The sequence below is a fragment of the Mixophyes fleayi genome, chromosome 4 (assembly GCF_038048845.1).
Source record: "Mixophyes fleayi isolate aMixFle1 chromosome 4, aMixFle1.hap1, whole genome shotgun sequence".
In the NCBI taxonomy this organism is placed as follows: domain Eukaryota; kingdom Metazoa; phylum Chordata; class Amphibia; order Anura; family Limnodynastidae; genus Mixophyes; species Mixophyes fleayi.
The window spans coordinates 339,186,670-339,203,876 of NC_134405.1; the positions used below are offsets into that span (position 1 = coordinate 339,186,670).

General features: G+C 42.1%; 1 protein-coding gene across 8 annotated transcripts in view; it reads left to right on the forward strand.

Moving 5' to 3' along the window:
* The window catches only part of WNK1 (WNK lysine deficient protein kinase 1), an 85,905-nt gene that overhangs the window by 20,758 nt on the left and 47,940 nt on the right, over positions 1-17,207 (forward strand). For all 8 annotated transcript variants that reach the window (XM_075210607.1, XM_075210609.1, XM_075210612.1 and 5 more), the window contains exon 2: positions 14,181-14,353. In XM_075210607.1, the coding sequence (XP_075066708.1) occupies positions 14,181-14,353 (173 nt within the window). The remainder of the gene's footprint in view (positions 1-14,180; positions 14,354-17,207) is intronic.

Consider the following 17,207-nt stretch of genomic DNA (forward strand, 5'->3'; position numbering starts at 1 on the left):
ATTGACAAGTCTGTCCTCCCGCAGTCTCCCTGACACTACTAGACGCTAATGAGACCAAGCATATGTGACTTGTCAGATTGTCAGCACACCTGTCCCTTGGGTAAAATAAATGACAGGGTAACTAACCATTCCTGGAAGAAGTCACACACTTGTCCTAATGATGGATGGAGGTCAAGAATTAAAGTCCTTGAAATGTCCAAGTACCTGAGGACATACTTTTGATAGTTCAGTGCTTGAGGCTTTTAGACCAGATATTCAGATTTCTCCATCTTTTGCTGTCAGAGTATTGACGTGACTGGAAGCTGTAGGCTGGAGGTTAGGACCCTGCAAGCTTAAGGCATGGATGGATAGCTGTCCTCTTATTGAGAACTGAATACAAGTGTTGTGATCTCCAGCTGTGAGGTTCCAAGTATAGAACGTTTGCCTGATGAAAAGCAGAGTCTGAAGCACGTCATAGCCTGACGTCTCCTTATCTCCTGGTCTGCTGCTCTTTCCAGTCACAATTGTATCTCTCAAACGTTCTTTAATCCTTGAGCCAAACTACCATGGGTAAACTTGCAGCTTTCCACAGGACCCAAAGACTTGTGTAATATCACTGTGTAGCTGAGATAGGACATGCTGGATATAACTGGGTGATACAGAGGTCAGGATGGGAATTATTATACAAAGCCATTGCTGCAGAATAGCTGCATTTCCAAGCCGGGTTTTCATCCAAATTGCTTAATGATTGATGGACGCAGTTTGAATCTGAGCTGGTCATTATTAGGCTGAGTACACACTACAGGTTTTTCATCAGATTATCGGGCCAGTCACACAATAAACGACCATTTGGCCTGATATCGCATTAGTGTGTACGCGTCAACAATGAACGTTCCAAAGCACATTGTATTGTTTCACTTGGTTTTTAAAAACGTTGTTCAACGATGGAACGATGCTGTTCCGATCCTGCAGTGTGTAAGCACTCAGGACCGGCAGTGCCCATAGATCTCTATGGTGTGTGCAGTCAGGATCTTTTCAGCCGATGGTTATGGCAGATGAAGAGCACAGATCTGAATCTTGTAAAACGTGTACACAAGATCGGCATCCTGATCGTGACTTTCAGCTGTTGGTAAAATCATTAAAGATGTCTCATCAGGAGAAACTTTCTGTAGTGTGTACCCAGCCTTATAAACCGTACAAGCAGTGGATCTTGCATGTGATTCCTGTGACCTGGTCTATTAACTCTGCTGATTACTACTTACATGCGAATACATGGCAGCATGGATAAAAGTCTTTCGTGTTTCTGGCATGTGTTTCTGTATAATCCGAGGATGGAGGGTTCTTATGAATTAAATTAAGTCATGAGTGTTCTGCAATTCTTAGAGGTTTCGGCCCCTTTCTCAGAAAGGTATCTGTGCTTTGGATAGATTAGCCGACATTAGCTATGGGTGAATTAAGAACACGAGCGTAGTATAGAGAGCGATGGAAGCTGCACTTCAGGATCCCCCCCCCCTCCTTTACTCGTGTTGTGTTTAAGATTTTAAAACTTCTGCCATTGAGGTTACTGCTGTATTTGTGGTTGTACAAATGCACCGCAGACCCATGTTATAAGTCACTACCTTTCTATAGGGTCCTCAGTATTCCTCTCTGTTATATATTTGAGCGGATTATAAAAGGTTTGATCCTGAGAATGACTGTTGTTTTCATCCCGTTGTATAATCCTGTGTGTTGCAGTGTTACTAATGTGCCGCTCTGCACTGATGGATGAGATTAGACGCAGTGTTATGGAGATCGTTCCGCCTCAGATTATACAACATTTTGTCATCTAATTCTGTGCCAGACCTCCTGATTGTGCCGTCCTTAGATAACTAGTGATGCTGGATGGCTCAGTTCTGATGTTGCGTAATGATGACCAATGTGTAATATATTTAATTGGTGATGTAAAGAAACTGTTTACGGGTAAATCATCTCAGTTGCTTGGGTCCAAGTTGTAGTCTTGTTTTGCTGTCCACAATTATGGACAAGGAGAGCTTTAATCTTCACAACTTATTTCTTTTTCTTTTTTTAAATAAATGTGTACTATATATTGGATTTCATCCATTCTACATTCTCCTCTGACCAGCCACAGTGGTTATATTCAGCAGCTGGCTCTGCAGCAGCGCAGGTGACTGATCAGTGTGTGAGCAGCATTATGTGTGTTGGCAGCAGAGCTGTCAAAACAGTGATAAACTCCATCAGGAAATATAACTTGTCGTTCTTAGAGATGTGCTGGAAACGTAAGCTGCGGGATCTGATATTTCACCTTTTGTACGCTGTTGACTTTAACCTGCGCAAGCAATATTGATGGTTAGCTATCTGTTGATGCTTGTTTTTTTACATAATTAGACGAATAACATGTAGAATAGATGGTTACCGATGCCTTGTGCTGTAGCCGCTCCTTTGAGGTTTTCTTGTCCATGTTGGATCATAAGATATCTGAGATATCTTGGATTAAAGCAGTTAGGAGAGCATACAATATGTAATGTGATCTATAACATCTCCCTCATTGTAAATGACAATTCTGTAAACCCAACGGGCGAGGGGAGGCTGTACACCCTGTGATGTGTGGGCCACTCTTGTGGTCTGGTAGCCTCACCTGTACCGCTAATTCCTCTTGGCAACAGAAATTTGCTTTTAAGAATATGGGGAAGTCTGTGGAGGGCGTTGGAGGATCCAGTAAGTTATATGTTGGTGCTGATATCGCCGTTTACGTTTCATGTTCCATGTTAGAAAGCGAAATCCGAAGCCTACAAAACAATATCTGATAATGTTACTTTTGGATAGTAAACTGGGGGTGTGAAGAGATGAAGCGAAAACGGCGCCGGGGGATCGTGTTATTGCCCAGTGGAAAATGTTACATATTTTGGAAGGCAGGAGCGTCCCTCAATATATTTGTTTTACTCGGCCAGCAGGACGTGTTGCAGATAACGGCTGGTCATGACAGTATCTCACACCCTAGTAATTCCACGCTCGTGCCTCATGTCCTGTGTTTATTGGACTTTGGAGGGTTCCTGTCTGGAATGCTGTCGGGTTACCCTTTGCCCCCTTACCCAGACCTGCGGCCAATTCAGTCAGGGGAATCGCTTTGGTAACGAGCCAAGCACCCCTGTGTTCTCACTAGTGCTCCATTATCCTAATGTCTGGTACATATGAATTCAAATATTTTGCATTAATCCGGAAGGAGAATTGTCCTTTTGAGGGGAGGACTTCACTGACCATATTGAGGCTTCCAAGATGCTCTGGAGCATTACAGTAACTTTAGTAATGGAGTTTAATGGGGAGAGTGCTAAGAAAAATGTAAGAGGGAGATTTCATATCATCTGTTAGGAAGGTGAGGTACAAGAAAAACGACTTTTAATCCGCGTCTTTGTTGTGATTTGTGCATATATACACGTCTAAAACCTTTTATAAGGCCTCATACCTGGTGCTGTTCTTCCGTTTGACGTGCCTTTTCTAGCATTAAGATAGGCTTTCCTGAGGCAATTACACATTGGCAAATGGGGGGGGTAGAACGAGTAACAATCCAAAAAGCACTACCAGAACACAATGGAAAAAAATCAGTGTATAGGAACACTAAAATCGATGTCTCCTAGTCTTAGCCATTTATATGCATGTTACAGGCGTTAACCGCATTTAAAAAAATGCCAATGATTAGAGTCCTTAACATTTCACTGCGTACAGGTTTGTCTTCTAGTGTAATCATTAGGCCACGAGCGTAGGCTGCATCTGTAGCTCCTGGATTGTAATATGATCTCCAGATGGGGGAATAATCATTCTGAGAAGTTTATATACAGCATTTTGTCCAGGCAATGCAAGTTAAGTCTGGTACCGGATTTTGTAACACAGGCCAACGGCAAATATCTTGCACTAAAAGGGTTAACGATAACGGCTTTATAAAATAAAATGCAAGATATGTGTAATGTTGCCAGGTCTTGTTTAAGCCTGACTGTTGGAAGGGAATCATTTAAACATTTAAAAATAAGAATATAAATATGTTTACATGAAGCTTGGCTCTGTACATATTTTTTTTTGTTTAGTCAGAGGTCTATGCAGCAATTCAGTCATTCAGCTGCATATATAATAGTTATAAACTGCTACAATCTCCAAGAAGCATTGAATAGTTAATGGTGTTTGGGAAAGTTTAGCAACTTCGAGTTGGGGAATTACATATAGGAAGTGGTTTTATCTCTGAATATCTATTTCTGAACAAAAAAGGGACAGTGACTGTTAAAAGTGACGCAACTAATTGTTACGAATGGGGTTCTATAAAAAGTTTAGGTACATTTTGTGTATTCTGTGATGGTGCCCCTGCTACAAGCAGCAGTTAGATGGGTATTACCCCCTCCTATGTGTCTGCAGAATCTTTCCACCCCCCCTTATTCATCGTCACGCTGCAGAAAGGAGAACTGTATCAGACGTTTGTTGACGAGGAGGTGAGAACAGAAGGGACCACTCATGATCGCCAGCTATGTGCAAACACAACAGAAATGTCCTTATCCACAGACAGGCTGTATTCTCCCATTTGATTTCCCGCTCACAGCACAAGTAGAGGGGCAGTTAGGGGGTATGTAATTTCCCTGTGCACAACCAACTTCCTGTTCTACAGCACAGGAAGTCCTAATAGGCTATTGCAGGACACGGCAGGAAGCCACACTCACATGGCATTTTCAGAACTACTAAGGATGTGGTCATCTCAAAATAAAGCTGCTAACAATTTCATAGTTTTTAAGGAACCATTCTAAATATAGATAAGCTTTGGTTTGTTTCTTTTTGGTTGCTGCTTATATTGGCATCACACTGCTATTATGTAACTAGATTTTCAGTATTAAGTACTGAATACTTTCCTTTGTATCTACATTCAGCATTGCAGGGTGGTTTGCCCTGTAAAGATAGCGCTAAGTTATCCATGAGCCCTATATATCGCTATATGTTTCCGAGAATCTCTTCGTCAGGGTGGTATATAATGGCGCCTTCTAGTGAGAGATTTTCAATATACTGTGTAATTCAATGTCTCTTTTGTTAATGTGGAAAGCCTGTATGTTTGCCAGCCATACACGCTCCTCAACCAATAACCAATACAAATGCTTCCATACAATCCAATGTACAGGCATTAGACCCAAAAATGGTAAACACCAATATAAAGACATTTAATAGGGCTTTGGACCATGGTGTGCAGCTAGTACATGGCCAATATCCTCTGTGACGTTGAACCAATGTCTGCACTGCAGCCAAACTAGTCTGCTCTGTGAAGACCTCAGATCATTTTTTGTGAAATTTGCCAGCGATTGATCTGTTTTGCACGTTTCATTAATCCTGGTGTGTAAACTGTCCATGCTGATATCACCTTATACACCAGTGCTTCTCAATTATTGGTAAGGTGAAAAAGGAGCAATAATTGGGGCGCTTGTTCACAAGAGCTACAGAAACCTGGCTGCCTCCATTTCCCCTTCTCAGATCAGTGACGCACCTGTCACACGTAGCCATGTCCTCTAATCACATCAGTGGACAGCACAATCAATTCCTGCAATGCTCTGCACTGCTGTGAGCTTCGTATCATCTGATTGGGTACACACTGATGAGCAGGAGATAAATACAGTAAGGTTATCCGATGAACCATAAGAACAGGATATCTGAATTGACCTTATATTGAGACGACAAATGTGAAATATGTATATATGTGTGTGTGTGTGTGTATATATATATATATTTTATATATATTATATGTGTGTGTGTCAAATGATTGCTATTTGTACCTTTTATCTGAAACTTATAGCACTGGATATCTAGTCATTATTTCTTTGTTTTGCCAGAGCCCAGTGTTTTGACGGATTCCTTTGTTTGGATCTCTAGTAATCCTGCTCTTGTTTGGTGCAATTCTTAAGATGCTGAATTCTTGTTAGATGACAACAGTCCCTTCAGAGTACTCTCTCCCAATTCATCTATACCTCTTCCATCCTTCAGTGACCCCTCCTTACTGCTGCTTGCTGTGTAGACACTGCAGATAAGCTGAGTGGTATTCACTGAGTAATTATCAAGATTACTTATTTTTTTTAACATGAACAGAGTACATGCTAATCAGTAATTCTGCAGATATATATCCTTGTGTATTTTTATATGGTGGGATATATTTACACATGCATACTTTCTACAATGTCTTATATTAATGTAGCATAAATGTATTTAGCAGTGTTGTATATGCAGTCTGTAGTATAGTACAGTAACTGTACATGATGTGGGACAAATTCAGGCCCAGTGCTGTCCATTTCCAATTTGGCTTGTTTTTTTTTTAATGGCAGTATCCCAGAAACTTTTGTTTAACTAGGAAGATCATTCCTTGCATCTATCTACAGTGTCTTCCAATCCAAACTCTTGTGGGGGACTGCATTCCGCAATCCTCTGCTCTTACAGTAAAGAACCCATTTGCAGCTGAAATTTAAACCTTTTCATTAAGCCTGCAATGGGCGACTGTCCACTGCTGACAGCTGCTTCTTTGCTTTTGTCAGCGTTCTCTTGGCCACGTGTGTGTACACAGTGATCACACTTCCCCTTACATCTATCTTTTCCAATTTGAATAATGCACTTTTGGACATTCCTTCCACAGAACATATATCACATCCTAGCACAATGTGACTCGTATTATGTGACATAATTCACATGCTAGCTAACCTGTATTGTTATAATTGGCACATACTGTTACTTACAACCCCCCCTAATTCCACTTCAGGCTGTAAGTCTTGACAGTTTGCTGCATTGTGAAATGAGGGAGTAATCTTAATTAGGCAGAATCTAGTGATGAGGGTGTTGTAGTGAGATCACTTATTTCAGGATTACATTGATCTGTGGGTTAGATATAGATCATCTTCTGCACATCTTTTCATTGAGTCATTGATAGGTGTATTCGAGCAGGGTGGACAAATCGCTGTCCAGAAGCTGACTAAAACAATTCACCTGTTTGACTGGAGTTTGTCACGATTTGTTTTAATTTGGGGACCAAAGAAGCTGGTTCCGCTGTGTATACTCCCCTCAGGGCCATGAATTATGCAATACGGTTCTTGGACTCATCCCCCCATTTCTTCTCTAAGCTTATTATGAGACATCTACAGTTCCACAGTGGATCAAATTCTGGATAAACTTGTCTTTTCGCAAACTAATATCTCTGCAGGTACAGAGTGCCTGGCCTACACCGTCATACTTTGTGGCTTATTGGGGTTGCAGTCTACCATTGTTTGGTGAAAGATGAGTAAAAGGGTCAGTTTTCAGTAATCCTCTGCTCAAATCCAGTAATCCTCACAAATGTGTTTCATTGTTCTAGAGGACCCGTCACAGGAATCTTCTGTTAAAGTCAGTCTACACTAAGTAGTACACGTTCTTGTTTTTTATTTTATTTGACTATATACAGATTTTGTGCCCCCTTTCAAACTAGGGTCGTCTGAATTATATAGCCCCCAACTGACGGAGGGAATGACCCTGCTGGCATTGAAATGTGTTTTAATAAACGACTGCTGCCAGCACATGCCATCGAATGCCCTGTTATAGGGTCCCTGTAGGTATTGGATCAGTCTGTTTTAGGGTTAATGGCCCCCTCCTCTGTCTTGTTTTCTGTGTATTTGGTTGTGTTATTGTGACCCAGAATGTTCGTGGTGCCGGCTCCTGTCTGGTCCACAGCTTGCGAGTTCTGTGCCGTACTCCTGTAAACAGCCGATTGTCTGCCGGGAGGGGGGGGGGGGGGGTTCTATTGTCCAGGAATTTACATCCATTATTGAGCACAGTGTTTTGTGCTTTTATGCTGGCCAGTCCTATACATTACTGTCAGCTAATCTATGCCAGGGCTGTTTACTCCAGTGCTTCAGAGATTTATAACCATCATCTGTTCCGCTTTACCCACCCTGTTAAATGTTATAATTTCATATCGCTTCCTGTTACCTGGGATTTGCACAATGTCTGGATAGGTTTTGGTACTTTGAATAGATGGTCATTGGGGTGTCTCCCTGCTTTATAAGGAGATTTTACGGGGTCAGATCCAGTGTCCAAGCTGAATATCCGTGTTCTGTACCCAGGTGTAGGTATGAGCATAGATTACACAACTGCACTTAACTCCTTCACGGCCACATGTGTTTGTGACCTGACAAATGTCCCTGGTAATCGCATGAAACCAAGCGAACTGTGAATCATTAACTCGCAATAATTAATAGCAGCTTGAATCTAAATACGAAGGAAAAATGAACAAAATGATGCGTCTTACAGACAGTGATTTATGTTGGAGACCCCTCATTACAGGGGGTAAGACCTTAATCCTTTGTTGTAAACTGTTTCATATTCAATGTGTGCACAGTTTATTCAGATGATTTCACTTTACCATTTGTATTAAGCAATTGCACCCAGTCAGTAATTGGCGTTTATTTTTTTTAATTCCTGACGAGCTGTCCATACATCAGCCTATTCGCCAGTATTTTTTCCAATCAAGTTGTTTAATTTCTCCTCTTACTATGTAAGAATTGTGTAGTTTAAATGGACGGATCAGTAAAGTCACTGTCCCATCCTGCGTGAGCGCTGGTACTTATTTCAATGTGTTTCTAGCTTCTTAGTCGGACGTTGGGGATAGATGTGGTTACGTCTTTGTTCCTGTCCACCGGGCTGTAACGGGAGTAGGACACTGGGTCGGCTGCACAGGAAGAGTTAGAGAGTGTGTATAGGATTATATGGACTGGTGGACACTGGTCTTTAACCTCTGCATGTCTTTCTGACATTAAATCTCTGTACCGCAGCTGGTCTGATCACACCCCCTTGTTATATAGGATATAACGCCATTGCATCATGGTAACTAAGTCATTAAGAGTTTGTTTATGTGGTTTCTGAGAGTAATTGTATGCAGAACTCTGCTCACAGCCCAAATGTTTGTACATATGTGTGTTAAGGAAGCCAAAATGGACTGAATGGCTGGAAGTGGCCATACTTGGGCACCTTAAAGGCACAATAAGCCTGTTCCCATATAACTTCTCCAAAGGACCTATACAGAATGTTTATGTAAGAATTTAACAAAGACTTTATGGTGCTTTCTGTTACAACAGCTGCTACAAACACAAATGAGCGGGACCATTATTGTCTTTCCAGGTTTTTTGTTACAAATTAAACCAACTCCTCTGACTTCTATCTCCACCGCTGGACCACAGCTTAAATACTCATGACGTTTTTATTTGTGTGGCGGGCAGGGGGTAGAGCTGCGATGACTCAGTCTCCCACAGAGGGCCTGCTCTTCGGACAAAGACCTTTATTTTTCACACTTACTGTCCTGTACACATCTTAGGGGCTGATATCTGGACAAGAGCCTCTTTCTGCTGCACAGCAAGTATACACAATAACCCTCATAACTCTCCTCACGGTGTATAAATACTTGTGAATGTTACAAGATGCCTTTTAGTATTGGTCAAACTTGTATTTCAGGCTTGGTGTCCTTATAAACCAGTGTTACGGCAGAGCTTGGGTATGTTGTGGCTTTGCCAAGAAACTAGTTTCTGAGCGGACAAAGATCGATATTCACTGAACTAGTAAAATCTGATTCAATAGGGAAGTTTTATTTGATAGTTTTGAAACTGAACCAGTCCTATCATTGGCACCAGTGATCTCCGTATTGTATGCCGGTCAGGGGTTGGGTTGTATTGAGATGTGTGGTGGTTTGTTCTGAAGTCCACGGATTCTACAGATTAGGACAATGCATTAAATGTTGCATTCAGTGTGGCAGGATTGTGTGACCTGTGGCTACACCGAGTGCTATAGATAATGATTTCATTATAACCCCGCATATAATCTTTTGCTCTCATATACACGGTTTAATTTGCATAAAGTGCAAGTCGAACAAAAAGTGTGTTCGATAGGTGTTAAAACACACGTCCATTGTGTGCGTTTTTGTTTTATCCTACATCTGTTGCATTTAAATTTTCCTGTAGCCAAATGCACGTGTAGGTATGTTTTACAACACGTCCCCCTTGAAATAAAGACTTTTAATAAGACTCTTAATGACAGATGTTCAATGCACATAAAACTACACTACCACCTACTACAGGATTTTAATGTTGTGGCACCAATTAACAAGCCTAGAAATGCAAGTGTTTGGTAAATCTGATCGATAGATGAGCTTATATCGGTCTATAATCTCGTGTCCGCACCAACAAGCACCCGTGATGCCATAAATTATGTCCGCACGTTGGGTCACCTGTGTGTGGCCAAATTGGACATCGGTCTTGACTCTGAACATACTGGAGAGACAGACTTGATACCTAGTTACTGCAACTGTGAGCCCCAGTGAACCAGGTCATGTAGGTGAGCGACGTGTGGTGTTACCGTAACCTCTAGGCCTGTACAGCTACGTTGTTTCCTCTGTATGTGCCGTTTGCACATGTCTCAGCGAGATAGTTGTGGTATCGTGTGCTCGGCTGTTGCATATTACACTGTCAGCCATTCAGGAGCTGAGGTGTGTTTAATTACAGTAACAGGAAGGAATAAGATGCCTCTAACACATTGCTGGTTATGTGGTCTGACACCAATGTATAAAACTCAGTCGCAGAAACAGTGTCTCCATTTCACACGGCTAAATGTAAACTGGTATAAAGTCAGCCCCCAGACGTGTGTTTGCACACTCTTCTGCAGGCCCCAGCACATACGTGTGTGCGCGCTCTTCTGCAGGCCCCTCTCCGATGGTCCCTTTCCGTTATGATCCAGCACTGTGCTAATTCCGGATATGAATGTACAGAACTATATGCTGGTACAGAGCAGCTGAGGTGTTACTGCTGGGAGGGAGGTAGGAGGCACATGTCTCTCATGAAACAAACCCCCTCTTAGCTCACAGTGCAGCGTAAGCACAGACCACATGAACTTCTAGGATGAGAGATCTTGTTGACATCCAACGTCCCCTGGAGAGCAGGTGGAGACCTGGTGGAGTGACTTGGCTTAAATGTGATGAGACCCTTTTCCAAAGAATTAAAACATTTAAGTTTTGTATGTTCAGTCAGAGCCCAATTGCTCCACAAGATGTCAGGTTTATTTTCCAGCCAATTCATAAAACTGTTGAAAATCCCTCCCCCACCCCCCCCCCCCCCCCCCCACACACACACACACACACACACACACACACACACACACACACACTGTACGCTCGGCTTGTTACGCTGGTAAAGAGCTACGTAATATAAACCTTTATGGAAACGGCTCCATCAATAACTGAGGGAAAGGTGGTGTTGCCCATAGCAACCTGTCTGACCACTCCATTCTTTTTCTTACCTGTACTAGAAAAAAGTTAATTTGTTATCTGCAGTGTGGAGCTTTCATAAATGTCTCCGTTGTGAGTAATACAGTTTAACTATTATGTGTCTCGCTGGGATGGTTTGTCAAAAGTAGAATTATAAAGCACCTGCTGTGGCATTGTTTTGTCTTATTTTGTCAGGTGCCATAATGGAGGATTTGGGAGATATATTTCCGCCATCAGCAGGATCTTGCTGTACAGAAGATAGAGGAGCAGCCGGGGGTTGCTCGGGGCTGGGATAATGCCCTCAGTTGGTGTTGGGACAAGTAAATAACACATAGGGCTCAAGTGTATGAAGCTCTATTTACGGTTACAAACCTGTTGCTTTAGATTATGTTCTACATGTACCACTCAGGTCTGTGCAGTTTGGTTTTATTATCAAGGATAGAATGGGAGATTTCAGGCTGAGAGAAGTATGTAATGTATGCTGGTGTATGGGGCTTTCGGGAATCTCCTACACTAGGATCACAGGTCACATCGAGCTTTCTGTACTAGTTCACTCCTAAACCTCCACAGTGGAGTCATTAGAAGATCGGGCAAAAATCATGAAATATGTAGTTTGTGCTGAGTACGTGGGATGTGCTGGTGATGAGATTCTTTAGTGGTTACATAGGCAGACTGCAGTGTTTGTGTTGTGGTATCTCACTCACTGTTGTGACATCATGCGCTTGGTGTTGGTGCCCAGTCCGGTTTGGCACACCTGCCATGTGATAACGTCTGGTCATTCCAGTATTATTATAACCATTATATACACCAGGAGGAAGGGAGTTGCTCAGAAAGCTCTGCTGTAGGCACCGTCGCATTGAGTTTTATTATTTTATTCTATCTCCTCTCTGCCTGTCGTCACTACAATAGATTTTGGCAGCAGCCAGAGTCTTGTTTTTTTTTTTAACTTTATTGCACCATTGCTGCGCTCCACACACAAACCTTCATACTGAAGAGTTGCTGTTAAGTGTTTAATGAGTTTTCTAAAATGAATAAAATAAATTCTCCCTTCACCCAGGGGAAGGGGCTACATTGTAGAACACAATACGATTAACGGCCCCCTCCTACCTCTTCGACCATACCATTCTCGTACAAGAGGGGAGGATGGAGACTGGACTGTTCCACTAACTAGTAGTCACGTCCTCCCTGGTGTACATCAGCCCCTCTGTGCCGCTAAGAGCGGACAGGCGCGGGGTGAAAATGCTGCCCTGTTTAGCATGAATGTGTTTTTTTTTCTAGGTGTCCTATGGTGACATCTCCACTTTAACTGTTTGTTAGCCATTGGGCAACAGAAAAACTAAATATTTGGAAGTGTGAGTAAAGACCAGCTCCTTTTTAACTTATTATCTTGTAGTTCCTTCAATCAGAAATGATGCAATGCTTTAATCGACAGATATTGATTAGAATAAATCTAATGGGCCCATTTTCTGGCACTTGCAACATTGTTCATGATTGACTCTGTAATATATATCTGTATATTCCTAGTAACACTTGTAGGCTGCACAGCTGTTGCTCAGTTGCCCAGCTTCAGATGAAGGCTCAGACTAGTGATGGATCTATACCCCTGGGTAATCTCTTCCTGGAAGTAGCCGGACAGATGTGTCCTTGATGTGGTATTGGGACCGTTGTGTGCAGATTTTATGATCCTACATTGTGTGTTTGGTTCCTGGAAGCTCTTTTATTTAGAGGTTGTTTAAGTTACACTTCAGCGGTTTATGTAGATGTTTGTTCTGACATATCTTTTGGTGAGAAAAATCTTCCTTCTGGATATCAAAGTTGTCTGCAGGTCGGGACTTGAACACACAGGTAAAATGTTGTTGTGCTCATTTCAAAGCTCTGAGTCCTAGTCCCTCTAAACGTCCTTCAGTATTTGATGACTAGCAGCCTGGTAATTTTATATTAGAATTTATAATGGCTTCTATTTCAGTCTCGCCCCGTGCAGCAGGCATAACATATAATGGACTTGGCTGTTTCTGTGAAATGACATCAGCGTTATCTGCAGGGAAAGTGATTTAAGATGTTTTTGCTAAGAACACAAAAATGTGGAAAATGGAGATGGTGTTATTAGTACAGGAGAGAAAATGTCGTCATGTAAGCAGCGATATCGGGAGTTGCATGTTCTGTTTAATAAGCGCAGAAGACAAGGGCATTGGAGGATTGTCACCACTTATAGTTTTATAGTCTCAGCCAGTGTCCTCTGCTGTACAGACCTGCAACGTCTACTCTATATAGAGGGCCCAGACCAGGCAGGGAGGGGAGAGCTCTGCCAGTGGCCTGGGGGAGCCGGGGACAGGGATTACGGAGTAATTATAGAGAACGGAGCGTGAGCTGCTCTGACCCTGGTCCTGTGACAATAGCAGCGACTGTTCTTGTGGCTGCGCACTCAGAGCTCGATGACTGCCAGAACTTTTGGGGATTACTAGTATAATGCCGGAAATCGACCAATCGGCTTCAAGAGCTTCGTACAATAAGTCAGTCATTTTTCTGGGACTGTGGGCCTATTGCAAACCTGACCTGCACCCATGCCCTGTGTCTATGTTCATATTTACCTGTCATTGCCGACATTGGTCATGCGTGGCCAATTTATTGGTTTACATACTAAGCTGCGGGAGTTTATTATAGTACATCAAACAGTGTCATCCTCTCGTCTTATATCTGGAGGGGCCTGTAAGTCACAGCACAGGATTCTGTCTCCTGGGATGAGAGGATAAATGCTAATATAAAGTTTACTTGTCTGCATTGATTTTGTTGGACCAGACGTCTGTTTCTGCAATAAGTGGGTGTTCTCTGATCCCTGTGAGTGCCAAGTGTGCTTATTGTATCGCGATTACTTTACCTCGTGCTGACACAGGGAAATAACTTATTTTATTTATTTTCACAGGACCGGAAGCTGTCCAAGTCTGAACGCCAGAGGTTCAAGGAAGAAGCCGGGATGCTCAAAGGTCTTCAGCATCCCAACATTGTGCGCTTCTACGATTCCTGGGAGTCTACCCTGAAGGGAAAGAAGTGCATAGTACTGGTGACTGAGCTGATGACCTCAGGGACGCTGAAAACGTAAATATCAGAATAAAATGACTACAGTACCTTAGATTATAGACTTAGTGGCCAGTTTAAAAAGAAACTTACCCTGCCCATAAACAGGATGGATCTCTACTTAATCTGTTCTGTAAAATCACAGGACCGCAATTTCCTTCTACTCTTATGGCCCTGAAAAATGTTACATATTTGTTCAAAAGTTATGGCTTCAATACTTTCAATTCTCTAACATTTTTCAGGGCCATAAGGGCAGAACGAGTTTGCGGTCCTGTGTAAGTACAGTATGTGTGTATTCATGTATATATGTAATATATTGTAGAAAATAAGCCTCAAGTCTTAGATATTCAAAAGTTGTGGCTTCAATACCTCCAAATATCTAAGACTTGAGGCTTTTTTTCTACAATATATTACATATATAAATTGATACAAGTATTGATAGATTGGGAAGGCTGTGCTTTGCTGAGGGATTTTATTTTCTCTGGTAAATGTACACATGCCATATATAGCACTGTTTCCCTTTGTATTTGTCCAATTTAAGTATTAAAGGATGAATGTATAAGATTCTTGTTGCAGGGCTTCTATAAAGATGCCTCTAAGCCTTCTTGCAGAGTTTAGCGTGAGACACACTGTCCTCATCTCTGGCTCAGTGTCCCCCGGTCGTGTCTGTCTTCATGTGTGATACTTGTACGAGGGGTGAGCTCTGGTATAACTAGAGTGTGACCCGGTCCAGAAAGATATTATATTATAGAACCGGCAAAGACACTTACGTTTTCTCATAGCCGGTTCAGAAAAATGTGCTGAAACTGTAGCAACGAATCACATTTAATGTCTGATTCTTATGTTTTACAGTACCTTTTTTACTCTACACCAATTTTACCATAGGTCCCAGTATTTCATTCTCTAATACTAGCCAGAATTAAGCGTACAATATTTGTGAGGATAATATGTCCTTAAATCAAAATACGTTTCTATCCTACATTAAGTAATGCTGCCCCCCAAACTACATTCCTGTGTGTAAGTCAGTAAGTGAATTTTGTTGGTTCCACAAATCACACACGGGCTACATTAATGAATCTTCTGTAATAAGTTGGTTCCCGGGATCTTTGTCCTTTGCCTTTTGTATCACATTTTTCATGTATTTAAAATTCCTATGTGGGGTACTGTGAGGAGAGATCCAGTTTCTGCCTGAGGGGGTGTCAGTCTGGGGCAGCAGGAAGTTTAGAAGGAAATGGGTGGGTTTCAGCCCTGCTCTTTGTGCATTTGAGGTCTGCACACAGGGAAAGAATGTGGGGAATTTGCTCATTGTCAGCCGGTCCATCATTTTTCTGCCATGTGCCACATTTCCATTAAGAAGCCGGAGGCGCCCTCTACTGGCAAATCCTGCGATAAGCAGCTGAGCCGTTTCAGAAGATGTAAAATAACTGGATAGCGCCGATCACATGACTTTCTCCACAGCACAGTAAGCGCTATCATTGTAATCCGCCCTGCCAAGCCCTTACCATTGTGTACGGAGTCTTATATCCTGCTGGTGTATTGTCCGTGGAACGGCAGCTCAGTGCCGCATTGGGTAGCAAATATCCTTGGCTTGTCAGATTTTCAATTTGAGCTTATTGTACCATGTGTTACTAGAAACATTAAATTCTTTCGGACTGTTTGTGAGGTCTGATAAGGAAAATGTGACTGAGTACAATTGGGTGCAGTGGAAACTGTGCATTTGAATTCCGTCTTCTAATAAGCTTGGTAAATTCTGCAACTAAAAAAAAACCGGCAGCAATATGACTCATTTTCAGTTTATTAATTTACATGCGGATAACTTGAGTTACAAACACATCTTAAATATAGATTTTTAACCTCTGTGTGTACAAGGCCTGTGGCACACAGATATGGTTTGATGGGTCTGTTTACAGCTCCCCTGTCTCTGTATAATACATTATGAAAGTGGGGTTTGTTGGGGGTAGAGAGAGGTGTTAGTATTTGTGTAGGGGTCCCTTTAAGTTGCTATCTTGGATCATTACTCAGAATGAAGATATAATGTTACTGGATCTACCAGTTATGTTTTGCTACTTAACTTTTCTTAAAGGGTCTTCATCCCTAACATGATAGTTATGCTTCATGGGGAGACTAACAGTGCTCCTTAATCCTCGCACCCAGCTGTCCCTGCCAAATGCAGATCCATCCAGCCGGTGTCACACAGTGGTCATTGATACCTACACTCCCCGACTCTGTTGGCTGCAGGCCCTGTATAACGTTACCTGATGGAGTGTATCACAGCCGCTTTGAAGAAGTAATGGGACTCTGTTTTTTGTACAGCCGTTGGCTTTGAAGATGAGAAGCTACATTAATGTGGGTTAATAAGCGTGATGTGTTGGTACAGAGTCCAGTGTCGCATTGTTGTCTGAGGACTGGGTGCCAGCTGAGGCTGTATAGGCAGTGCCCACCTGTAACACATCTATCGCACTCTATTCTCTTATGCATCAGCTGTGCAGATATGATTAGCATTACAGGATCGCTTTGCATTATCGTCTAGTACCCAAAATTGATGGGGCCCAAATTAATTTTCCTGAAAGGACTCAATGTCGCAGTAAGAATACTATTCCACATAAGATCACCTCCTTATTACAGAACTTCAAACTCCCTCCTCTGCAGCCCTACGATGTCTGGTGTGTGCAGACACATTCAAAACATTGATTATTATACCATCGTTATAACCATAATGTAACTCTATAAAATTCTCAGTTCCGCTTCCTGTTCATCTGTTCTGTACTCCTTAAATAGATGTCCCTCATTGTAGAGATGGTCTGTTGGGACATTTATGCAAAAGACTGGTATGGTCAGTTCAGACAGCTATTGTCTGACAGATACTTTGTTTAAA